Source organism: Lygodium microphyllum, chromosome 25, assembly GCF_053477565.2.
Source record: "Lygodium microphyllum isolate KBCC chromosome 25, Lygodium_microphyllum_v1.1.10, whole genome shotgun sequence".
Taxonomy (NCBI): domain Eukaryota; kingdom Viridiplantae; phylum Streptophyta; class Polypodiopsida; order Schizaeales; family Lygodiaceae; genus Lygodium; species Lygodium microphyllum.
Genome location: NC_141159.1, coordinates 118,959,582 through 118,986,372, shown reverse-complemented (window position 1 = coordinate 118,986,372; position 26,791 = coordinate 118,959,582). Strand labels below are relative to the sequence as shown.

The 26,791-nt window shown below is 46.5% G+C and overlaps 1 protein-coding gene across 1 annotated transcript in view; it reads right to left on the bottom strand.

The window, feature by feature from the left end:
• ABCI13 (non-intrinsic ABC protein 11) overlaps positions 1-26,791 on the bottom strand; it is a 94,475-nt gene that overhangs the window by 6,062 nt on the left and 61,622 nt on the right. The window contains exons 5-7 of the mRNA XM_087667110.1: positions 12,502-12,563; positions 12,296-12,371; positions 11,928-12,035 (exon numbers count right to left, since the gene is read on the bottom strand). Of these exons, the coding sequence (XP_087523236.1) occupies positions 11,928-12,035; positions 12,296-12,371; positions 12,502-12,563 (246 nt within the window). The remainder of the gene's footprint in view (positions 1-11,927; positions 12,036-12,295; positions 12,372-12,501; positions 12,564-26,791) is intronic.

Genomic DNA, 26,791 nt, shown 5'->3' with positions numbered 1-26,791 from the left:
CCTGGACATCATCCCCCAACAGTGCTCACCCCCACCCAACTGTCCCCCTCGGTAGCATGGAGCAGGTGGGCGTACGACACCCCCTAAGCAGAGCACTCCACAGCCCCCCCCCCCCCCCCCTTGCCCGCCCCACGCAGTAGGACCGCAACCCCCCACATCCACCACCCGCGCCACAGACTACCTCTCCTCAGTCCCCACAGCCCCCACACCCACCTCCCTCCACATCCCATGCCCCCCCCCCCCCCCACTGACCCTGGCCCACAGCCCCCCACTTCCAGGACCACCAGTCCCCTTGGTTCATAAGTCAAGGAGGGGCAAGGTCCATCTACTAGCACCACAGGATGGACCAAACTACGCTTTTTTTCTTCAGTCCTCTCACTCAGGGGAGTGGACGACGACACAGATAGAGAAAGAGTTGAAGAGTCAGGTAGCCGACCACATCTCCCAGTGGATGGGAGAAGAAGGACTAGCATTGTTTGCACAGCAGTGGCCTGGTTGCATAATGGACATTAACTAATGGGCTGGTGCCGAGGTCCCTCACCTGAGCATTATCTTTCGAGCCCCTTCACAGTGGAGAACTCCGAGCGATGTGATCGAGTGGCCCCTAGCACAGGCGGCCCGTTTCTACCAGTGCACAGAGTCTAGACTCTCAGCATGGCTGGTAGATGCATTGATAGTACCACCTAGAACTTCTATCACCCCTATGGTCCAGCCAAGGACCACCATGGGGGAATGGAGCTCGCCGTCCAGACCGGCGGCAAAGCGTACCTACATGCCTCATAGCTCCTCATCATCAACAGCCTCCACACCGAACAAATGCATGTTCGAGCAGTCACAGGTTTCCCCATGAGCTTACACCTTGCATCCTAGAATGTGAATAGCCTCCACTATAGTGGGGCACGTGGTTCCAAAAAATTGATTGTTCGGCAGGAGTTGCAGCCTGCCCTTGCCGGACGGATCGACATCTTACTTCTACAGGAGCACAAGCTCACCCCCACCCAGGCCCAGCGGGTAGGGAAGGTACTCCCAAGCAGCTCGCACACTTATTGGGAGCACACCATAGGTGCCCACGGTAGAAGTGGAGGCATATGCACCTCTATTGGTCCGATTCTTACCGCTTGTGTATGAGACCACGGGACGATAGTGGCAGGGAGGGTGCTATAAATCAGATTGGATATTGAGGAGTCGTGCCTTGGAGTCCTTAATATCTATGCCCCTATGGAGGTTAGGGCACGCAGCAGGTTCTGGGTGGAGATCGCGGAAGGACTCCCAGATGTGGACTCCTGGATTGTTGGAGGAGACTTCAACAACCTAGAGGCTTTGGAGGACCAGTAGGGTAGAGGGAGAAACTACCAAGGCATGGCCGGGGAGGAGCAAGAGACATGGGAGGTGTTTCTACTGGCAGTAGGAGCACGCGATGCCTGGAGAGACCCTACCTTCCACAGGAGGGAGAGGGGACTTCTCTTGGGGATACAGACGGCTAGGTGGAGTCCTGCTGGAGCAGTTGGACAAGTTTTATGTGGGAGAGTGGGGAGGCTCTCGAGGAGGCCAGATTGGGCAGTTGGCGAGCACCACATTGTCCGATCATTGCCTGGTTCTCCTGACACTAGATCCCCCAGCATCTGCCCTAGATACATGATCTTGTCGGATCCCTGACTCGATCTATAGGAGGGAGGAGGTGACAAGACAGATAGAACAGATTTGGACCAAAGAGAGGGGCAGGATGGGCCAAATCGCAGAGGAGGTTGCAGAGGGCCTAGCTGAGTCGAGCAGAATCTGCCAAGAGGCAGCCATACAGGCCAGGCAGCAGAGCTGGGAGGAGGAGAAAGCACTCCGGCGGGACCTTGCAGCCACAAGAGATTATTACAGGAGGCACCAGGGGATCCTACTCTCCACGCACAGGAGGTGCGTGCGTGAGCAGCCATTGCTGGCCTAGAGGACAGGCGCTTTGAGTTCTCTTTCCGCACCTCAGCAACTTTCTGGGCGCGGAAGGGGGACACGATGTGCAGGGAGTTTTTTCAAGTGTACCAGCCTCACACCTCAGGAGAGCAAATACGCAGCCTCTGAGATCAGTATGGGAGGACCCGTTCTAGCCCAGACGAGGTGATGGAGATTGCCACCGACTACTATAGTCGCCTCTTCCAGCAGGAGACAGCCTCAGCTAGAGAACAATGATGTAGCCTCGCACCTCAGAAGAGCAGATAGGCAACCTCTGAGATCAGTATGGAAGGACCCGTTCTAGCCCAGACGAGGTGATGAAGATTGCCACCGACTACTATAGTCGCCTCTTCCAACAAGAAAGCCTCAACTAGAGAACAGTGATGTAGACAGCAGGTCTCGGATAACATCCCGTCCCTCATCACAGAGGAGATGGGCCGCTCTGTCCTTGTCCCCTTCACAGAGAAGGAACTAGAGAAGGCTTTCCATACACAAGACAGGCAAAAATGCCTGGGAGAGGATGGCCTCTCTAAGGCTTTCTTCACTACCTTCTGGGAAGGTGAAGAACCCCCTACTGATGGCCTTTCAGGAGATTTTAACTTCAGGGCAGATGCCAGGGAGTCTATCGGCAGGCCTTATCAGTCTTCTCCCCAAAGGGGAAGACCGGTTGGAGCTTTCCCAGTGGAGACCGATCACCTTATTGTCAGTGGCCTATAAGGCATTGGCAAAGATGATTGGTAGACGACTATACCCCTTGCTTCCAGACATCATCCATGACACACAGAGAGGCTTTGTCCAGGATAGGAGCATCTTGAACAATGTATTCACCTTCTTTGAGGCAATAGAGTGGACCCAGTACAATGGGCAGAGACTGGCCGTACTACTCTTGGATTTTGAGAAAGCCTATGACAGGGTGGACTGGGATTTCCTAGAGGGCACCATGGTGAGGTTGGGTTTCCCCCAGGCTTGGATTTCCGGGGTCTCCGCACTTTACAGAGCAGCCACCAACAGGGTTCTCATTGGAGGGAGGCGAGGGGAGGAGTTTCAACTAGAGAGATCAGTCCGACAGGGCTGCCCCATGGCCTCGTACCTATTTCTTCTCTTTGCAGAGGCAATGTCTCACTTCCTCAGGTCACATGTGAGCGGTTTACGTGGCCTCCGACTTCCAGTAAGAAAGGAGACCGAGTTGTTAGACTCAGAGTATGCAGGTGATACAGCGCTCTACATAGAGGACGACGAGTTGATGCTGGAGAGAGTGAGGTTGGCTCTTGAGGTGTTATGTTCTGTAGCGGGAGAAAAAATCAACTGGCCAAAGTCGGTTGGTTTCCTCATAGACCCAGACTCTAGCACGGAGTGGGGCGTCCACCTGGGATTTAGATGGGTGAGCAGAGAATAGACCGTCCCGTACCTAGGGTTCCAAGTGGAACTCCACATCACTCCCGCCCAGCAGTTTCTTCCAGTCCTCGATTCTATTCGGAGGAAGATGACCTACTAGAGCACGGCCCGCCTCTCACTAGCCGGCCGAGCCCTAGTAGTTAACCAGGTCCTCCTAACGACGGCCTGGTATATCGCCTCGAGTTGGTACTTCTCCTTCTCCTGTGTAATGCAGCTTTGGCGCCTAGTGCGGAATTTCCTTTGGTCCGGGTCAGACGACTCCAGGGATTCCAAGGCCAAGGTGGCATGGGCAACCATTATACGACATCGGTCAGAGGGAGGGCTTGGAATCATAGACCCAGAGTATCAGAGTATGGCCCTCCTGGGCGAGCTAGTTGTCCACGGCCTCACACCAAGAGGGCAGACCTGGAAGGTCCTATTGCAAGAGGGTCTTCAGGACTGTAGACCGAGGCTTGGCAGTGAGTGGAGGCCGTCCCTGAGATGGATCTTCACATCAGCCCAGATCACCCCCCCCCAGATCAACCTTCCTACGCAGCTTGCTCCGCGTGTGGTAGGGCCTCCGTAAGGCCCTAATCCAAAGCCCCCCACGCTGCCAGGAGAGGAGATAGACCGTCCGGTGATTTGGAACCCCCAAGTCAGGGACCACGAAGGGGCACAGATTGGCGAGCGCCCCCACATCCAATGGGCTGATTGGGAGGCTGGCCCGGCTCGTACCATCAGGACATGGCGAGAGGTGTATAGAATGGCGGACGAGGAGGTGCTGAAGAAGGGATCAGGCTGCCAACGAGGAGTGAAGCTGAGGAGAAGGGAGATAGACGCAACAATACCTCAAGAGTGGCTTGCTCCCCCGATCTGAGAGCCGATAGAGCCCCGGGAGGTATGGGCCACAAGGTTTTCACCAGCAAGCATCCCCCTGTTAAGAAAACTGCTAGGGTTTCCACTAAGGACACACAAAGTGTACGACCACAATAGAAACACAAAGACAGACACAGACACAGAGGGCCAAACGCAAACCCTAAACGCAAAACTCAAAACTCAAACACAAACAGAAGAAGGGAGAGAGAGAACACAACTCTGAAGTGAATGAATGTTGTAAATGAATGTAAGAGTGTACAGTGTGCTCAAGCGCAGAGCAATGTCGGAGTGTGACATCCACCGAAGATGGATCCCAAGTCTGTGACTACCAGTAGGAGTGCAGGAGTGCTGAATAGTGAATGGCAGCAGGCTGGTCACCAAAACGCAGCAGTCTGGAGGCTGGAAACAGGTAAACGCAGCAATGTACCACCGATCGGGGGCTGGAAACTGTGCACAGTCTGCTGTAAACAGCAGGCTGAAACAGTGTCTGAGAGTGTCAGGGCCTACAATGCTGAAAACGCAGGCTGGCTGACCCTGGAGATGATGGATAGCAGGCTGAACAGCAGTCTGGGACAGTTTGGAGCAGTCGCCAATAGCTGAGAGCTATCGCCTACAGCAATGGACAGGCTGAAGATGATGTGGCTGCAGTCGATGATGGCTGGACAGCAATGGAGGCGGGCTGCAGGCTGAAAACTGGGCGCCAACAGCAGCAGAGGGTGTGTGGGCCGGTGTAACCTGCAAACAAGGATGATAGCAGAATGGGGGCAGCCTGTCTATTTATAGATATGGAAGGGCACCCCAAAAATTAGGGTTTCCACTAAACTTTCTTGAACCACTCCCCGTTTTAGGGTTTCCACTGAACTCTCTCGAACCGCTCCCTGTTTTAGGGTTTTACTCTAAAAGAGCATTTTTAGTGTGTTTTGGGACTGTTTAAGAGGCTAATCAGCAAGTAATGCATATTTTAGCTCAATACCCCCTCTCAGGCTCAAAACTGAGCCGAAAGGTTAGGCCAACCATTGTGATGTTTATGTACCCCAAGGCGTCCCATCCCAAAGCAACCAAGGCATCGGACAAAGGATGCACGTCAACTTCCCAGTGGCCTACCAAGACTATAGAGGCGATAGTTATCTTACCAAGGGAATCCAAGTAGTCACCCCAAACAGGACAGGGCATCGAACAAAGGGTGCACGTCGGTTGCCCAATGGCCTACCAAGTTCTACAAAGGCAAATGGAACCACATTGAACTTTGAGTGTTTTTTTGTTTTTTAAATAAGTGTGGTAAATTTTATGGAATGCGGCTGATTGAGGAATAGTGACCCAAAGACGGGAGTAGAGAGGGTACACCTAGCACATCACAAAATAATACAAGCTAACCCATCCACTCAGGGTGTCGATAACGAGGAAAAATAGGTGATGAGGTATCCATGTGATGAAGAAGGATGGTGGTGTGGTAACAATAGCCGCCGGTGGAAACAGCTTAGGATCCGCTCAAGTGGTGCTCTGCACAATGAGATGCAAAGTATGCTACATGCTGAAGAATGTTCATGCAGCAGGTGCCACTTGGACAATGTCCCTCGTAGGGAAATTGTTCGCTTGCCCAAGTACCCTAGTACAAAGATGATGAAATCATGCAATGCAAAGGGTAAGGTACAACAGGGGGGAGAAGCCGATATCGAAGACAAAGTGCTGAAGCCTGTGGAATACAAAGAAGGATAGAAACCCCCTCTCAACCTGGATGTAGATGCCGAAGAAGGAAGAGGAGCCCAATGTCGGCCTTCCTGTGGTGCCGAGAACCATAAGGAATGAAGAGGAGGAGGAAGCATCTCAGCTAGAAGAGCTAGGTAGAAGTCACCGCCATGATAACATCAAAAGAGATGCTGCACGATCCGCCTCAGGAGGGGAAGCCTCCATGCTGGTAGAAGAGCAAAACTCCAAGGATGATGAAACCATGAAGAAACGGCGCACATCCCAAGTCTCCAGCCCAAGTAGGACTGGGCAAACCTGCATGTTAACCCTACACTGAAAACAAAACCTGCAAAGGAGATCAAAGTTTGCAATCATAGAGGTCAGTAGTGAGATGCTCCAAAAACAAAACTAAAGTAAAATGAAAAGCTAACTGAAGGAACAAGTACAAAGATGCAAATGTGTGTGTGTGTATGCGAGTAAATGCAGCAGAAGACTTAAAATATAGAGACAAAAATCCTATGGGCCCGACTCTAAGAGTGTGAAAAATGAATGCTATACTAACCTAGGAAATCCGAAAGGACCTAGAGACATGCTAGTCGAAGAAGGTGGCCACCATCGCGTACAGCCAGTAGCAAGGCTCTGCCAATGGAACGCTTGACAAGGTGGAGAGGAAGGTGAGATAGATGCATGAAGTGCAACGGGATCGATACCTGCAGACCAATCAGCCAATCCTTCAGGAGTAGAGAAGGATGGCCACTGAGGCTGTCCGTGTGCCACATGTCCAGCAGTCGCTGTGGGGGCTGGAGGAGCAGATGGGGCAGCAACGGAAGGCATAGCCCCACTGGACTGTGAAGTCCCAGCGGTCTGCTAAGGCTTTTTAGGTGGAACACCTTGGGCCTTGGAGCGACACTCCTCATCCACATGGCCTACTCTCTGGCAGTGTATGCAAAACCGGTTTTTCTTAGGGAGTTGTTGCCGGATAGGTCTTGATTCTTTGGTTCCATCTGAGGAAGAGGAGTCACCCTTTGATTGGCTTGCCTTTGCATCTAGCGAGTTCTTGCCACTGGTGGTTTTCCCTCCCGAAGAAGAGGCAACCAACCCCCTCTGCTCTGAATAAGGCTGCGATAAGGAATTCTTGTAGACTTGATCATGCAGCCTTGCGTAACGCAAAAACTGGCACTCAAACTCGTAGAAGGTTGGCAATCGAGGTTGGGAGATTATGTGTTGAATGAAATCGAAGTATTTTGCGGGCAACTTATTCAAGAAGAATATAACCTGATCATCATCTGACTTTGGAGAGCCACTAGTGGCGAACTCAGCAAGTAACCGCCTATGGTCAGTCAGCTTGACTTTCAAATCATCAACTTCCTTAAGAGAGAACTCTTGAAGCTCAAAGTTGAGATTGATGCGCTGAGTACGATCGCGAGCCACATAGCGGTCGAGAAGGTGACTCCAACGCTCTAACGCGAGCGGGAAGTGCTACAACTGAGAGTGAAACTCAAGAAGCAATCCCTGTATCAGCTCAACATTGGCTGTAGCATTGCGGACTCTCCATTGACAGATGTAGTCAGGGTGAGCTAGTCGAGGGTCCGGCATAGGCTCTAGACCAATGACGAGGTCCCAAAGACCCTGAGACTTGAGCACTCGTTGCATGAAATTCGACCAAGTAGTGGAATTTGACCCGTTAAAACGTGTCTTATCCGTGAAGGCATTCTTGGCCGTTGCAACAAAAGTAGTAGTGCTCGAAGATGGATAGTGTGAAAAAGTGTAGTGGGGGTAGGATCGGAGAGTGGAGTACACTTGGGAATGGGCCCCAGAGTGCCCACCAGGCATGTGGGTAGTGTCTAAGATGGATCCATAGATAGGGATGGGCTGACTAGGCATGGGCATGGTAGCCACATGAGGAACCCAAGGAGATGGGATGAGAACACGGGGAGCAAAAGATGGGAATCCTTGCGTAAGTGTAACCCAAGGAGAGTGTGAAGATGCACCATAAGCTGAGGATGGAAACCCCTGCATATGAGTGGTCATAGGAGATGTGAAGCTGGGGATAGTGAGGGGGATGCCCATCACAGTCGACCCAGGAGTTATGGGTGTGCTCATTTGCTGAAAGGTGAGAGGCACTGTGTTAAAGGGTGGCATTCCCCCTAACGAAGTACCATGGTGCAAAGAGGTAGAGAATGGGGTGAAGGAAAAGGTGCTAGGAGCGAAGATGGAAGATCCAACCTCTAGGGTGTGTGAAGTAGATGTGGAGTGTAATCCAAGATTTTGGAAAGATGATGAGAGATGCTCAAGGTGTGATATAGAAGAGGGTGGGATGGGAGGGAAGTGAGAAGTGTGTGTGATATGCTCAAATGAAACAGAAGCTATAGATAAACCTGAATTCCATCTACTTCGTGAGCCCCCTCTATTGAAATTCACATACGCAAAGCCATTCGGATCTTGTACATCAAAAGAAGAAACAGGCAAGGGTTTTGATTCATGCAACACAAAAGAATTGTACAAACCTGACATTGGACCTGGCTGAGATTATGAAGATGGATCACCAGACGTTCCGAATGCCCTATGTCCTCCATGATCGGAGAGGTGGCCAGCCTCACCAATCGGTCCGGATGTGGTAGCAAAATTGGTAGGAGGGGTGTAAACATCACCGTACTTGTTGCGATAGTACTCCTCAAAGTCCTCCTCTATCATGTTAGTGAAATCTGGTGAAGGTGGAGTGCCGTCCTCCTCACCGAATCCATAATGCCGTCTCAGGGCCTCCAATGATGGAGAAGCCTGATAAGACATCATTGGAACTGGAGAAGGTGTCTGGGACATTGTGATTCAGTTACGAGTCGTATTGTGTGCCTTGCACAAAGACTAGCTCTCAACAATATCCGCAGGATACTCTTTACAAGAGCACCGGCTCTAATACCATGTTAAGAAGACTGCTAGGGTTTGCACTGAGGGCACACAGAGTGTACGACCACAACAGAAACACAAAGACACAGACACAGACACAGAGGGCAAAACTCAAACCCTAAACGCAAAACTCAAAACTTAAACACAAAAACTCAAACACAAACAGAAGAAGGGAGAGAGAGAACACAACTCTGAAGTGAATGAATGCTGTAAATGAATGTAAGAGTGTACAGTGTGCTCAAGGGCAGAGCAATGTCGGAGTGTGACGTCCACCGAAGACGGATCCCAAGTCTATGACCACCAGTCGGAGTGCAGGAGTGCTGAATAGTGAATGGCAGCAGGCTAGTCACCAAAATGCAGCAGCCTGGAGGCTGGAAACTGGTAAACACAGAAGTGTATCACCGATCGGGGGCTGGAAAACTGTGCACAGTCTGCTGTAAACAGCAGGCTAAAACAGTGTCTGAGAGTGTTAGGGCCTACAATGCTGAAAACGCAGGCTGGCTGACCCTGGAGATGATGGATAGCAGGCTGAACAGCAGTCTGGGACAATTTGGAGCAGTCGCCAGCAGCTGAGAGCTGTCACCTACAGCAATGGACAGGCTGAAGATGATGTGGCTGCAGTCGATGATGGCTGGACAACAGATGGAGGCGGGCTGCAGGCTGGAAACTGGGCGCCAACAGCAGCAGAGGGTGTGTGGGCTGGTGTAACCTGCAAACAAGGATGATAGCTGAATGGGGGCAGCCTGTCTATTTATAGATGTGGAAGAGCGCCCCAAAAATTAGGGTTTCCACTAAACTTTCTTGAACCGCTCCCCTTTTAGGGTTTCCACTAAACTCTCTTGAACCGCTCCCCGTTTTAGGGTTTTACTCTAAAAGAGCATTTTTAGTGTGTTTTGGGGTTGTTTAAGAGGCTAATCAGCAAGTAATGCATATTTTAGCTCAACACCCCCTACAGGTGGCAGGAAGAGTGGGTGGCACTCCACCCGGGACCTTTTTCACAGTGCAGGAGGGGGGGCATCAAGCTCTTGACAGAGGGCAGCAGGACGAGGGGATAGTTGTCCTTTCATGGTAGAGGATCCGGGTGGTTGGCCTTCAAGGGAAGACATGGCGGCTAGACCCTTTGGTCTTTTGGCAGGAGCTTAGGGAGTGCCGCCTCTGGATCTGGAAAGGAAGGCCACTTGATGAGCTGGAGTGGGATCCAGGAGAGTGGCTTTGGCCGGCCACTGCGGTCGCCAAGAAGCCACCGAGGTTCCTGGAGTACACCGCCAGGATTGGCAGACACGTACTGATGCAGAGAATACGGATTGGGCGCCGTCACGTAGCAGGCACTGGGCGGAGCACAACATCATGGAGCCGTTCCGACGGTCCTTCTGGCGCTGTCTATGGGACAGCTAGAAGCCGAGGAGGGTATCGTATTTTTTATGGCTAGTGGCACATGGAGGCTTGGTGGTGGGAAGCTGGCTTGCCTAGATGCAAAAGGAGGGAGTTTGTAAGTGTTGCACACAATAGTCTATGGAAACCCCAAAGCACTGCCTTTGGTCGTATGAGGCGGCACAACTCGTGTGGAGAGGAGTATGCCGCATCCTTCGCCACATAGCACCCAGCCTTGGATGTATCTCTTGGGGTGCTTTTTGCTGGCAGGCGGTCAACCAGGGCCATCACCTTCTGTATGAGGCTAGGATGCAGGATACGATATTCATTATCGAGGCAGGGTTGTGCGCAGTGGTGGGTTTAGAGGCTCTACCCATCCGCCAGGTACTGGAGCCCACAGCAAACCGCTCTGAGGTATGGGAAATCATAGAGAGTCTTACTGGTTGGCATATCTGGCAGGTGCGGTGTCAGGTGGCTTTCAGCGGAGAGAGACTTTCAGTACAGGCGACCTTAGAAGAGCTGTGGACCTCCATCATCCACTCCCTTCGAGGCCGATGGGATCAAGTGCAGGGCGAGTCCAGGGCGAGTCAGGAGCTCCGAGGTCATTTCATGCGCACTTGGGGCGGCTAGGACGTGTTCTTCATGATGCAGGCAGGCAGCCCCAGATGGCGATACACCCCCCCTTCATGGCTTCTTGCCCCTATCCCCCCCAAACCGCCTTGAGAGGCTTGTATATATGATGTATCAGTAACTTTCACGAGCTCCAACTTGGTCTGTTGAGCATGAGCACTTCTTTGTATTCAGGGTTTTTTTCTGAAGTAATATAATTAGCCACACTTTATTTGCCAAAAAAAAAAAAAAACCATAATGGAGCATGATCAGAGAGCAAGATGCCTTACTCATCCACATCTTACATGTGAAAGCATCATACTGATGATGCATGCCACTTAGCAAAATCGAAATTCCTCAATCTACCATCTTGAGCATCAGGAAATGCCTATTGTAACTGTTGAGGCCATATTTTGTGACACAACCATACCCAAACTCCAGGCTCTGTGCGCATAACTGTCAGCAATAAAGCATCTTGTCTTGATTGGATGCCTTTATTTGCCAAAAAACTAAGCCTTGTGAGGTTCCTAAACACCCAAAGGGGGTCCTAATTCAGTGGTCTCCCATTCTAACCAAAGTATTGAAACATGAGGTGTAAGGACAGGCAGGAATGTCTCGTGACACCAAGATAAGAACATGTGAAATGCTAACTCTTGCCAAAAGAAATCAATCTAAAACTAAGTGGATATTTCTATTAACATAAAATTCCAGGCCATTCAAATTGTTGTTTTCTAGAATACTAATGATTATAATTAGCCCCATTGTTAATTTTGACAAGCAAGTCTATTCACATCTTCTTAAGCAAAGAGCGTTACATTGTTGGCCAATTCTTTTCAGGATCTCCATACATTTGAGACATGAAAGATGAGATATTTATCTCAGTTCACACCAATGAAGGCAGCAAGAACAGACTAAATCATAACGGACTGCACATTCCTGAGTTGCACACGAAAGGCGAAAGTAGACAAGACACCAATAGCCAGAGGACATCAATAAACTAAAGACCACTTAGTTCCAAAAGTTGAGACAGAGCAATTACACACAGCAACCCTCTGGACAGTACATTTGAGTATAATTACTTTTGCTACTATGATCAGTATCAACAATTAATGAATTATTCCTACCATTACATACAACTACAAGCATTGGACAGAGAATAAAGATCACACCTCCGGTTCTTTGACCTTCTGACTTTCATCAGAAATAATTGCTCGAGCTAGAGCAACACGTTTTTTCATACCTCCTGACAATTCAGAAGGAAAACGGTCTTCCACACCCTGCAATGAAGTAAGAGCACATCAATGATAAGTCTTGTGTGTCTGATCCGAAGTGTGCACAAAACTGAACTTTCCAATCACAAAGCACAAACCTGTTACAAGTGGCATGAATTCAATACAACCATGTCAGTACTGTATGCATCACAGGTTTTCAATTCATTTTCATATGGAAAATGCAAGCAAGATGAAAGTATGATATGATTCAGACTTCTAGAAGTATTGCAATAATAAACATCCATGAATTTAAGCAAGAAAAAGACCTTGAGACCAACAGCTGCTAGGCTCTCAGTAACAAGTTCCGATATTCTCTCCTTGGAAAGGTTTGAATGTTCATACCTGCATATTTTCAAGAAAGATAACAATACATGTGATTTACCTGCTACATTGCTCTCAATACATCCAATCAAATCCAGATCATCCAATCCAAAAAATGAATCAACCAGATCGACTTTAAAGTTAAACTTACAGCATAAAACCCACATTTTCACGAACAGTGAGAGAATCAAACAGAGCTGCACTTTGGAAAACCTGCATTCAACAAATCATGCAATGTTAGGTGTGCTTAGCATGCATGGTAGCCAACTATTGATTACCTTTATTTGGAGTTATTTGCAATGTCTAGAGACACCCAACTAATTGTTACCTTCAACCAAAGAGTTCCTTGCATGAAAATTTGCTATTCTTGAATATATTGTAATTTGCTTCGCAACATATGTGCATAAATATTGTCTCTGCCACAAAGGCAGGCCCTGAAAACCAACCCTGATTTACATACAGCCAGTGTGCTTATCTGTGCATTACATGCTATTTTCCACTGCAAGAGTTGAGTCTATTTTAGTGTAATACTTAATCCTGAATGGAAATTCTGAGCATATCATGGGAGGCCTTTGCAGAGACTCAGTTAGAATCCAGGAAACATGCATGCCCCCTGTAACTCTTTTACTGTGTGTCATGACAAAGGCAACATAGGAGCAAGTTAATCAGCAGTCATTTCCCCTTCCACCTCTGTCTTAGTAGTGCTGCAAGTGAAAATCCAGCTGCTCTGTTCCTTTGCAAGAGAGACCCTCTCTTCTCTCAAGTCCTCTCTGAACAAAATGTTGATCTCTCATAGATTATCATCCAAACCTCGCAGTAGAACAGAAACTTTTAAGCACAATAGAACCAAATTGAAATTCAGCAATCAGTAAACTCACAATGTGGAGCTAGAATGCTCCCACATTCAATTCATGGCATTTTTTGAATTAGCCTAAGTACAAAATCTTACTACTCAGCTGATTAGGCTTTTTGGCTAAAAGCCCTAACTAGTACAGCAGCAAATCAGTCCCTATTGTGCCCCTGAATCAATCGTGCATGCTCTTCCGATTCTGTCCACCTTTGCCCTAATGCCTCTACCCACGTTTGAACATGATTGTTTTTTTCCCATGCACTTTGGCACCATGCCTGATGCCCAAGATTGGATTAATGGAGCTCCATGTGTATTTGGAATACCCAGAGTTTGTCCATTGAAAGGCATTGGTAGAGATGGCTGCCCATGAAGCTCCCCATGCTTCTAAGACTATGGATGCTTCTTTCCCTGCTTAGAGCCACAAGGAGCTTGCAAAAAATTAGTGAATCAACGATTCCAAGTAAGCTGCATTAGAGTACCCACTCCACTAACCAGTTTTGCTCTGAAAGTTCCATCTGCTTCCTCTTCATTCTCAGCCAACTTTGCATTAGAAGCACCCACATATAATGCATTTACACTTGTTGTTCCTCTTCTTCTTTTATTGGCATTGAAGTATGAAACCAGCCTTCCTCCTTAGATATGGTGGTCCTAACGTGATTTAACGCTAATTATATAAAGTAATTAATTCACATAAATTGAAATGCACGGCATAAACTAATTCGCATAACATATCCATGGAAGTGGTTGCTAATGGAGTAGTAAACTCATCACTAACAGATAATTGTCTCATTGCACCCATGTACTAAGGCATCCCAACATCAAAAAGTTACATGCAAAGCATGTATCAGAATACTTTCACATCTTTTTTCACCTTTTTGTGAACTCATAGCGAATGAATTGGTGATTCAAAATAAAAGTCACCATTTGATTTGTGTCCCGTATCACTAGCTCAACCCAATCTAACTCATCAATATCCTTCAAAAGGTTGTTTAAACAGTGTGCCATATAGTAAGAAAATGGGATGTGCTTGTACACCCCTTGAACAATGGCACATACTACTTTGCTTGCAGGTTCACCATCCGCCACAAGTCCAACCATGAGATGTCACCCAACAATCTCAATGGTAGAGATCCACTCAATTGCATCTACAAACTTCCCAGTCCCTGAAACATCATGGGATGACATAAAATATATCTCCCCTATGAGTAAGGCAGAATGGCATGGATAGATCTCTTTCTTGTGTCACTTCATCCATTAGCAATGTGTGTGATACCATTTTTCTCCCAATCTTTGTTTATGTTTGTTACAACTTGCTCCATAATATGCTTTTCCTTCTCAAGCAAGGTAGTGCATAAAGTATCAGAAGAGAGGGGCACATAGTAAGGTCCATACTCTCCAACCTTCTTCAACAGTATCCTAAAGTACTCAGACCTGTGGACATAAAATCATAAATGATAATACAATAAGTGTCATGACAACATGATAAACAAGTAAATAGTAAAAACACAAAATGTCAATTTGTCAAAACCTGGCTACATGAAAGGCAATGTGGTCGTGATAGAAGAAATCAGCCACAGCTACATTTGTCTCTTCTTTTTTCATTGGGTTCCAACTTCCCGCAAAAGTAGTTTGCAGGGTTGTCTTCGTACATAGTACGAACTGATCCGTACGGTACGGTATGGTACGTATCCATAAAATTTAGTATGAAAAAATAAGCACTTTTTGGCCACTCTCCTTCAAGCCCACAACTTCCTTTCTTTTTTTCTCATTATTTTTCTCCCCCAAAGCTCTCCCTCTCTCTCTCTCTCAAGCTTCTCACACCCTCTTCTTCTCTCAAGCCTCTCTCTCTCTTTTTTTTTCGTGAAGATAATTGAATTAAGTAGTAAATATTTACATCAGACCATCAGGTCAGCAATCTCGCTGTATCTCTTACTTTCTGTTACATCAAACCATCAGGTCATCCGAGAAACTCTCTCTCTCTCTCTCTCTCTCTCTCTCTCTCTCTCTCTCTCTCTCTTTACATTTTGTTACATCAGACCATCAGGTCCTCAAAGAAAGTGACGAAAGACTATTAGGACTATGACACAAAGAGGAAATCACACTGCTGGTGTAGAGCGAACAATGGCCAGCCAATGGGCAGCAATGTCAGGAAGAACCAGGTCAGCTGATATCATAGAAGAAATCTACCATAGCACTAAATATGCCATAAGGCAGTCCATCTAAGGAACTGGAACAGGCAGGAATAATCAGATTGCAAAGACGGCACGGAGGGCAGCTTTCCCATAATCTATGACCGGGCTGTTATCCACAGCTGAGTCGCCAAGAGCCAGACGCTAGAAATAAAACACCAGATCTGTCGCGCTACTGGACAAGAGGCAAAAAGATGAAGCAATGTTTCATCACATGTAGTGCAAAATACACAACGACCAGCAGAGATCTTTCGGGCACGCAGCACCTCTCCAGTTGGAAGACCACCAATCAGTAGTCTCCACAAGAAAACTTTTCCCTGATAGGGAACCTTAGACTTCCAAAGCTGAAGGAATCCTTCCTGCCACTTCTTTTTGCCGTCCTTAATATGCCATAATTTATTCACCTTTGTAGTGACCCATCTCTTGGCCTCCACCATCTGATGGTATATCTGGTTAGCAGACCTCTTCTCAAAATCATCTCGAATCACAAACTTCCAGTCACACCATGGATACAATGGCTCTAGCACTGGTAAAGGAGAGAACCTCTGAAGTGTGACCTGTATGGATGACCAGATATCACAATATCCACGGGGTACGCGAAAGTGTTGACGAATACACCGAAAAGAGTAAAGACGGAACTGCCCAGGAATAATACCATCAAAAACTGTCTGCAACCCCAAATGAGCCATCCGATTAAACCTGAGTCTATGCAAATCTTTGTCCGGCCAATCCAACAGCTTGGAGGAGGCTAAGACCTCTCCTTGTAGTGAATTCGCCTCCTTGCAAGTCTCAGGAGAGCGCCAAACTGAAAAACGTAAGATCTCCTGCCAGGGTGCGATCAAATGAGAAAGGAGAAAAGACTAGGTGGTCTTAATTGGTCTCGAGGAGTTGAGCACATGCCACCAGGAGGCACAAATAAGCGTATTACCATGAGAGATACTAGTCTTTTCAATGAAAAATTTTGCAATGTCCGACCAAGGATGACTCTGCACACATAACGCCTGCAAAAGGGCCAACCTCAAGGCTTTCATATGCAAATTAACATCCAACAGGGCTGCTCTCCCCATTCGTTTAGGCGTAGTCACATGTTGCCACGAAATCCAAACCTGACCCAACCGATTCCCCTTCTTTTTCCACAACATAAACCTGATAGGCTGAACAAGATCCAAAAGGGACTTCTTAGTCCAGGGAAGGAGTGGCAAAAAGAACGATATCATATTGATTATAATACTTTGAGCAACTTTCAGTCTGACATGTAAAGGCTAGCCTTGAGATTTCTAGTACATGAACCTGTCATGAATCCGAGAGGCCATCCAATCCAGTAAGGCCCGGGGTGCCACCTCCACCCCAATAGGATATCCCAAGTGTCTAGTTATATTTTCCTTTGGGATCACAATTCCATGCCAGCCCAAGGCCTGCAGATCGGTCTCCGTACAAGAGAGAAGTGTAGATTTCTGCGTATTAATATGAAGACCAGATGCCAAAGCAAAAAGATTCCATGACAGTATTGCCTGATTAACATTAGTGCAATTAGCCTTAAGGAACATAAAAAAATCATCTGCCAAAGATTGACCCACCAGTTGAGTACCACTGGGAAGAGTCAAGCCAACTATCTCGCCTTGATCAGCCAACTTGTCCAACAATGAGAGCATCAGGTGAGCGACCAAAGCAAAGAGCAAAGGGCTAAGGGGGGAGCCTTGCCTAAGAGATCAAGATAAGGCAATTTCTTCCGTGATCCCTCCATTAAGAGCAATACGAGCTACAGCTCCCTAACCAATAGTGTCAACGAGAGAAACCATGTGAGGGCCAAATCCCATTGTAGACAATAATTGCCACAAAAAAGGCCAGCTAACATGATAAAATGCCTTCTCAATATCGAGCTGAAGCATCATCACTTGTTGTCCTGAAGCTTTAGCATAGTCAATTCCCAGTCGAACATCCAAGATGTTATGCATGATATTCCGACACAAACCCATAACGGAAATAGGTCTCCATTGTTTCAAAGAGGTAGCGAGGGAACCTTGGGCAACAACCGAATGACAACAATCTTCCAATCGAATGGCATGGTACCAGAGTTCCACACTTGCTGGCACAGGCGAGTCAATGGGTCTTTAAGCTGCTGCACATTAGCTGAAAACAGCTCATTAGGAAGCCCATCCCAGCCAGGGCTTTTCCTTCGAGGTAGATGGGACAACACTTCTTCCACTTCATCTTCTGAAATATCCACCTCCATTAAGTCCACCCATTCTGGTTTGACCTGGTTGCTTACCAACTTACAAATATAGCGGCAACCGGAGAGGACGGCATCAGAAGAATTCTCTTACAATCCCAACAAGGACTTATAAAAGTCAACACACATACGAATGATGGCAGTCGGATCCGTCACCATAACACCCTGTTTATCCATTAAGCGCACAATATTTTCCCTAGCATATTTCTGATGCAGGCGAGCAAAGAATTGATGGAATTGGCAATTATTATCGTATAAAGCTTCTGCCCTGGCCAACAGTTTGTATTTTGCATATTCCTGTTCTTGAAGAGAATGAACCCTGCCTTTCAACCATTCAATGCATGTGATCAATTCATCATTAGAATCCCCTGATTGACTTAAAGACAAGGAGTGGGCCAATAGAGATTGGGCATTCTGCAATTCAGCTCGTAAAGAGGAAGCCTGCTGAATACCATACTGACGGGATAATTGTTGGGCATTGTCCCTAAAAACAGCCCATGCATCCCTCCCTCCAAATAGGACCTACAAAAGGAAGCGATCAGTTGCTAAACATATTCCAAAAAACTGATTCTGCTGTAGAAAGGATTGATTAAAACGAAGTGGCAATCGAGCAAGAAGAGCCTTAAATACATGAACAGGTCTATCGGTCATTTCCAGGACCAAAGGGTAGTCATCTGATAAGACATGCTGTCGTTCCACCCACATGTCAATAACTGCAGGATGAAAGGAATTATTGTGACAAATATATACCCGATCCAGTCTGGCCCAGGTGTTAGGATGTTGCAAAGATCGATAGGTATAACCAGATTATGATGGATACATCCAGGACCACATGTCCTACTTTAAAGATCCAACTGCAAGGGCATCCCAAGCTTGTCGCTCAGGACCATCCATAACCGAGTGCATAGAAGTAGCCTGATCTCCAAATAGACATGCATTAAAGTCGCTCATGACAAAACCTTGGCGAGCCATGGAAAGGCAGCGCAAGTCATCCCAAAGTTGACGACACTCCCTTACCCTAAAGGGAGAATACACACCCACCAACCACAAAACCTCTCCCTCATACAGTATCTCCAAAATTACAAATCGACCTCGAGGGTCTTGAGAAACCAACGATGGCTATAGGCAGGATTTGACAGGCAACATAACTCCAGATTTATATGGAGCTCGACCACTGAAAAAAACAACATAATCCTTATAAAGATAGGAGGATCTAGCCAAAGCATGTTGTTTATGCTCCACCGCACAACATACATCCCACTTTCAAGCAAACACAACTTTCCACAACCGATACTGCTTACTACTCGAAGAGATACCTTTCACATTCCACAAAGCAATCCTCATAATAAATCGGAAATGAGAAAACTATTGAACCACCGCTTTTCATTTCCCTTTTACATCTATAGCTTTGGCTGCCTGGAATCTTTCCATCTCGCTTCGGATTACATCTACAAGGTCCGCCCTTTGCAAACCAGTAAGCGAAGCACGAGAAGAAAACTGTTGTTGCTGTGAACGAAAAACATCCCTAGGAGGCACAAGCCTCCCTTGCATATCAAAGCGCAAAGCAGAATTGGAATTCCTTTTATCATCCCCAGTCGGAGCACGTGAAGATTGAGGGTTCATATAAAACCCCCAACCTCTGCATTGAAAGGTCTAAGTGATAGGGTGTGGCGATGGATGGGTAGGAGCCAAACGAGATGCTTGTCTTGCATTACGTCTAACCACCGATACCCAAGAATCTTCTCGAGAAACATTCCGGTTGACCGAGAGGGAAGTATGCTCTAGGCCCACTTGAGGAACCTTCTTTTTACCTTAATCACGACCGTGTTGGGGAGGCATCTCAAGATCAGCTTGAAGCTGCTAATGTATGTGGGGAGGATGGTGATCTTGCATATCCATGTCTAAATCTATAGATCGCTGCAAAACCTCTGGTTTTTTGTCACATTCCGAAATAAAATGGCCCAATTGGTTGCATCGGAAAACATGTCTTGCAAAAGTACCCCATTTCAACTCATAAACCAAGGTTTGCAGTCTTGGAACCTGAAAATGAATTTTGGTCGGGTGAGGTTTTCCTGTGTCCCAAAGCATGCATCCCTTTTCCGATTGTGGGAAGCCAAGCAAGGCTCTACCAACACGTTGCCTAAGGTTCTCAAGACCAAAGGGAGGAGTCTCCAAAAATGCGCAGGGAAATCAACCATCTCCACCCAAATAGGGCATGCCTGCCTCAACACCTCCTGAAACTCGGCCATGGGCCTCCAAGGGACCATGTGAACCAGTTGTCCATCCAAAAACAAAGGGATGTGCTGCATGATTAATGACCGCACTTCCAAGAAGCGAAAAAGCACCTCAAAAAACCCCCTGGGGCCATCATAAATCTCTTCAACAAGAGGGGCCTGCACATGCCCTGGAGCATCTTCTTGGCACTGTTGAACATTTACAAGCATAGAGAGCAGCCAGGTACGAATCCTTGTGATCAAGGGAGTCCTTCCTGTAAAATAAAAGATGGCTGCCCTCTCATGGAAGGCAGCAATCTGCTGTAGAACCAGTTCCGTTCCCATAACTACATCTACATGATCCCCTTCCGGAAAAGAGTTAGCTTAACTCTCATTAGCATGAACATAATCGGACATAAGATGATTGGCAGTGGCCAGCATAAACTGAAGAGACCCATCAGCCTGGACCTTTGGCTGAGGCAAATTTAGGGGGCATAATAGCAGATCTTCAACCGACATCTTCTGACGTTTACCTCTCTCATCCCCTTCTGCCAACTGACCGGAATCCTCCGCCAATGAATCACTATCTGAATCTGGCAGAAGTTGGTCATTTCCATTCCCTATATGCTGTTCGAGAAAGGCCACATCGATACCATTTGTCTCCTACAGATTGTCCATCACTGATCTAGATGTTGAGCATGAACTGCTTTGTCTTCCTTATTGCGGGCTTGAAGACCACAAGAGAGAGAGAGAGAGAGAGAGAGAGTGTGTGTGTGTCTCTCTTTTTTTTTTCATAAAAGAGACTCTCTCTCTCTCTCTCTCTCTCTCTCTCTCTCTCTCTCTCTCTCTATGTGCAGGCAGTGAGCACTCTAATCTGGGCAGAGACGCAGTCCCGCTCTGCCAAATGACGTTTCTCTCTCACTTCTCAGCACAGGAGTGTACACAGCGTGGCATCCAGGAGCAGCAGGACTCAGGGCTGTTGTCTAGCAGAGCAACAGTTGCAGAATACCTGACATGACGCTTCCTTTCGTTGACGATAGAGATTAGGGTTTCCTGCAGTGTGGCGCCTGTGCAGATCAGGACGAGCACAATCAGGAGAACCGTAGGCCAGCAGGACGTTCGAAATCGGTGGGCATCTGCAGCATGGCGCGGCAGGAGACTGTCTGAAGGAGTCGCAAGTCCGTTCCGACAAGGCACGCACAGGTCCAGTCGCTGACAGTGACGTGCAAGTCCAAGCAACGACAGTGACTCCCGCAGGTCCAGACGACACCAGCACAGATTCGCAGGTCCAGGCGATGGTCAGGCGACGAACGGCTCATTCCTTCTGCACGCAAGGGCAAGTCAATTCTGCACGCAAGCCCAGTCGAAGCAGCACGGCCCTAAGGGAAGCACTCGAGCTACCCGTAGGGCAGGGAAGCGCACCTGCAGAACCTCCACCATCTCTCTCTCTCTCCTCTCTTTCCACACAATCCCTCTCTCTCTCTCTCTCTCTCTCTCTCTCTCTCTCTCTCTCTCTCAAGCCTGTATCCTGTATGGGTACTGGAAAACCAGAAGACCTCTCTCTCTCTCTCTCTCTCTCAAGCCTGTATCCTGTATGGGTATTGGAAAACCAGAAAACCTCTCTCTCTTTCTCTCTCTCTCTCTCTCTCTCTCTCTCAAGCCTGTATCCCATATGGGTACTGGAAAACCAGAAGAACTACCTCTCTCTTTTTTTTTTTCGTAAAGAACTACCTCTCTCTCTCTCTCTCTCTCTCTCTCTCTCTCTCTCTCATAGAGACCTTAAGGTGAATCTTGGGCATCACATTGAAGAGACCACAATTCTCTTGAAGAGAGACATCAGAGGCTCGTTTGGCAAAAGTATATGCAGCCTTAGGTGCATTGGAGAGGCAATGTGCTCACATATAGTTTCATGAACTGCACACCAAACTGTGGCTTTTTGACACCCTAGTTATGTGAAGATATGCTAGGGTTTGCACCAAGGAAACACAACATGTAAGTCATGACTAAGACTGAAACACAAAGACTCAAACAGAGACAAGTAAAACTCAAACCCTAAACACAAAACACAAAAACTCAAAACTCACACAGAGACAAACATAGAGAGAAGAAACAATGAATGAATGCTATAAGTGGATGTACGAGTATACAGAATGCCCAAGGGTAGAGCAATGCAGTATCACAGAGTGATGTCCACCGGAGATGAATCCCAACTACAAAAATGTCACGAGGACATGAAATTTTAAGATGCTTTAGTCTTGCCAATAACATTTGATTAACATATTAATCAAATGTGCAAGGTTGTTTAGCACATGTGATGCATATGGCAATTATTTCATGGTAACAGACCAAGGATCCCAAGGATGCAGTGGGTGTCAAAGGCAAAAGTTTTGATAAGTTATGTCTAACAGGTACTAGGTGGTGCTCGTTGGTACTCCATATCAAATTTTGGCCTAGACCAATTTATTAGCCTTTAATGCCAGTGTAACATTAGAGACTAGGCATTATTTAATTAATTAATAACAGTCTAAGGGTCAATAATAATTGCACAAGAGTACTTAGAAGACAAATTGGCCTCACCAATTTAATTATTGGCTAGTGAAATTGATTTTTTGAGCACTATAATAAGTATTAAATTCATTTTCAGAATTAATATTTTGAAAATTAATTTAATAAGCTGGAGAATACTAAAAAATGGGATTAGAATGCAGCCAATTGGCAAAACTTGCCCATGCAAGTGGAAAAAACGTTTTTAGGCCTGGTGGAAGTCTAATTCAACCGTTGCAAGAGAGAAGAAAACTATTAGAGAGCAAGGAGATGATGTTGATGTAATTTGCAGCATAGAAACAAGGGACGCCCATCCCGCGCCCCTAGGACGCCGTCACGAGATGGGATACCTGTGCGGGACGTGGAGGTGAAACAGGAGACATCCCCTACGGCAATGTCACAAGGGGACAGCCATCCCCCCTCCCCCCGGCCGCGGGGATGGATTGCCTGTCGGGGACGGTATTCAAGAGACGAACAATCACTGTCTCTTGCTTTTCGGTCTTCTTTCTCTCCCCCATCTTTCGCATCACCCTTCCCACCAACACCTTCCTCCCTTCCGACTCCTGCGACACCTGCTCCAATCCTTGCTCGTCTCCATAGACCACTTCTCCTCAATTGCCTCCTACTCGTCTTCTTCTTCTTCTTTTTCTTCTTCTTCTTCTTCTTTCTCACTTGCCGCCGCCTCCTTCTCTTCTTCATCATCATCATCATTATCTAACATCATTTGACATCATCTTGCTCTCCATCTTTCTCCTTGCAACCGCGGCTCCCTACACCGTGCACCTGCAATTAGCACTGAGCAACCAGCAAGCAATTGCTTTGCCTAGTGCTTGACACCTATGCCTGCCCATGTATTCTGCCAGTGCCTTATGTTGCACAACATTCGTCTCCACATGGCTTCTTCACGACCAATTTGTCAAACCGAAAGGAGAGGCAAACACTTCGACAAATGGTTGTGGTGGGATGAGGTAAATGTTGAACACCCATCAAGCCGAGACTAGCATACGAGTGCCGCAAATAAAGTAAGGACTCATTTATTACACGAGTCAACATTGGAGGTGCAATTTTGCCCCAACATCATGCTAGAGAACAGAAGGAAGGTTCTAGAGCATGTAGCTGGACAACGGGCTCTATTTGCATCGAGACGTACACGAGTAATAGTCGATCCAGCCACACTTGCAATGGCAACAGCAATAGCAACAACTAATAGGCCTAGAGCCTCATCTACAACAACAAGCATGGCATCCACACCACATGGAGTCACTAGATTGAGTTAATATTTGCCATTACCGCCTTCATCCTTGACCATTAGCCACCAGACTACTCTCAAGGGAAGATGGAACCCAATCAAAAAAGAGAAGACAATTTCAGCAATGGCTCATTTCTTCTACCACAACCATATTGCCTTTCGTATAGCCAGGTTTTAACAAACTGGCATACTCGAGTCTTTACTATTTACATTTTTTTTAATATAATTTTTAAACTTATAACTTGGTTATAACTTATCAACTTATAAGAACTTATAACTTAAACTAAAATCTAAAATCATGTCATCATCACAATTATTATGTTTATTATTTTATGTCCCTAGGTTAGAGTACTTTAGAGCCATGTTGAAGAAGGTTAGAGAGTATAGGCCCAACTATGTGCCCCCCTCTTCAAAGACTTTACACACGACCTTGCTCAATAAGAAAAAGCGTATTGTGGAGCAAGCTATAGCAAACATAAAGAGAGATTGGGAGAAAAATGGTATCACACTTATCGCTAATGAGTGGAGTGACACACGAAAGAAGTCGATCCATGGCATTGTAGCTTACTCTCGAGGGGGCATGTATTTTATGTCTTCCCATGATGCTTCAAGGACTACGTTTTATTGCTGATGGTTAGCCCACAAATAGCACAATAGGTGCCACTATAAAAAGAGTATAGAAGCATATCACATTTTCTTATTGCATGGTGCATTGCTTGAATAACCTTTCGAAGGATATTGGTGAGTTATCATGGATTCATCCTATGATACATGATGAAAATCAAATGGTTACTTTAATTTTAAATCACCAATACATTCGCTATGAGTTTACAAAAAGGTCAAGAAAGATGATATTAAACTATTTAGACACACACTTTGCCTACAACTTTTTGATGTTGGAATGCCTCAGAGAGTGCATGGGTATAGTGAGACAGTTGTTTGTCTGTGATGAGTTTAGTACCTTTGCATTGGCAGTCACTCCCATGGGCATGACATATAGAGACAATGTAGACAACAATGAATTTTGGGATAATGTAAAAAATTTTGATGCAATGGTTGTGCCTATTATATACTTGTTGAGACTCGTTGATGGTATGAAGCCATGTATTGGAAAAGTCTGCAAGGCAATGGATAGGATTATTGAGAAGTTAAAAGATTTAGTAACTGATGCTAAGCAATATAAGGAGATACATGTGGAGGTAGAGAAGTGTGTAATGGGGGTAGGATGGATAGGAAGGATAGGGAGGTGGAGTAGAGTACACTTGGGAAGTAATCCCGGAGTGCCCACCATGTAGACTAGAAGTGTGCAAAGCAGATCCAAAGTAGGCATGGGCGGACTGGGTATGGACATGGTAACCACCTGAGAAGCCCATGATGGAGGGATAGGAACACGAGGAGTAGAGAATGGAAATCCTGATAGAGCAATGACCCAAGGGATGTGTGACGACATTCCATAAGCAAAGAATGGATATTCTAGCATTTAAAAGGTCGTGTGGGGGGGTTTGTGAGTGTCTAGGTGTAGTGAGGGGGATACCCAACACAACTGTCCCAAAGTAGAAGGATGTGGTAAAGTGGAGGTATGTGGAAGGTACAATGTTAAAGAATGGCATTCCCCCTAATGATACACCTAGAGGTGGAGGGAATGGAGGGTAGGTAGATGGTGTAATGGAGAATGAGAAGGTGCTTGGGGCTAAGATGGAATATCCAAACCCTAGTGTACTTTGAGCAGAAGTGGAATCAAATCCAAGATTTTGAAAGAAAGATGTGAGTAGATCAGAAGGTGGAGAAGTTAGTGGTAGGATGGGAGGGAGTTGAGAATTGTGGTTTACTTGCTCAAATGAAACACGTGGCAAAGATATACCTCATGAAAGATATCTGCTTTGAGAGCCTTCTCTATTAAAGTTAACATACTGAAAATCATATGAATCTTGCCAACAAAAGAAGAAACAGAAGAGGGTTTTGGTTCATACAACTCAAAAGGGTTGTATAAACTTGACACAAGGCCTGGCAGAGATAAAGGAGATGGATCGCCAAACAAGCTGAATGTCATAATCCCTCCAAGATCATAGAGATGGCTAGTCTCACCAATCAATCCAAACAAAGTAGTAGCACTCGTTGAAGGATTATAAACCAAATTGTGGGTGATACGCAAGTACCTCCTCAAACTCTTCATCTCTAAGATGACCAAAACGAGAAGAGGAAAATGGTAAAGGTGAAGGTGTATCTACCTCCTCCTCGAGACCATAATGCCTTCTCAAAGCCTCCAATGATGGAGAACCCTAATAGGGTGTCATAGGATCCCTAGAAGAAGGTGTCTAAGACATTATGAGTCAAAATCGAGTCGTGTGAGTCTTGCACAAAAACTAGCTTGCACAATCACCGCAGGATACTCTTTAGAAGAGCACTGGCTCTGATACCATGTGAAGATATGCTAGGGTTTGCACTAAGGAAACACACCATGTATGACCAAGACTGAAACACAAAGACTCAAACAGAGACAAGTAAAACCCAAACCCTAAACACAAAACACAAAATGAAAAACGCAAAAACTCAAAACTCAAACACAGAGAGAAGAAACTTTGAAATGAATGAATATAAGAGCATACAAAATGCCTAAAGGCAGAGCAACGCAATGTTGAAGAGTGACGTTGACCAGAGTCGAATCCCAAGTGCAGTAACCACCAATCGGAAATGAGAGAGTGCACACTAACCATGTACCAAATTTGTGTTTTTCATTAACTAAGCATGTTTTGGGGCTATTTGAAAATGCTTATTAGCTGTAAAGAATGTTTTAGCTCAACAAGTTACACCCACACTCCTATATGGGGCAGCTATTTAGAGTCCAGGTCTCTTTCACACAAGGAGACAGCCTTTGCGAGACAAGGATGGACTAGAGAAGGAATACTATGACAAGTGGAAGCATATGGAAAGACCACTTATAAGATCGCATGTCATAAAGTCTCCGATACCATTCGGTGCCCCCTTTGTTCGGTCCTTGATTTGAACAACACGAGAGAGATTACTCATTCACCTCCCAACTTCGCCTAGAAGATTGCTGGCTCCTCTCCCCGATTCAACTGCCAACTGTTCGCTTCAGGTGAGTCCTACTATTCTTAGACTCACTTACTCTCTAGGCTCCCCTTGACCCCGTTCGGGTGCCGAAGGC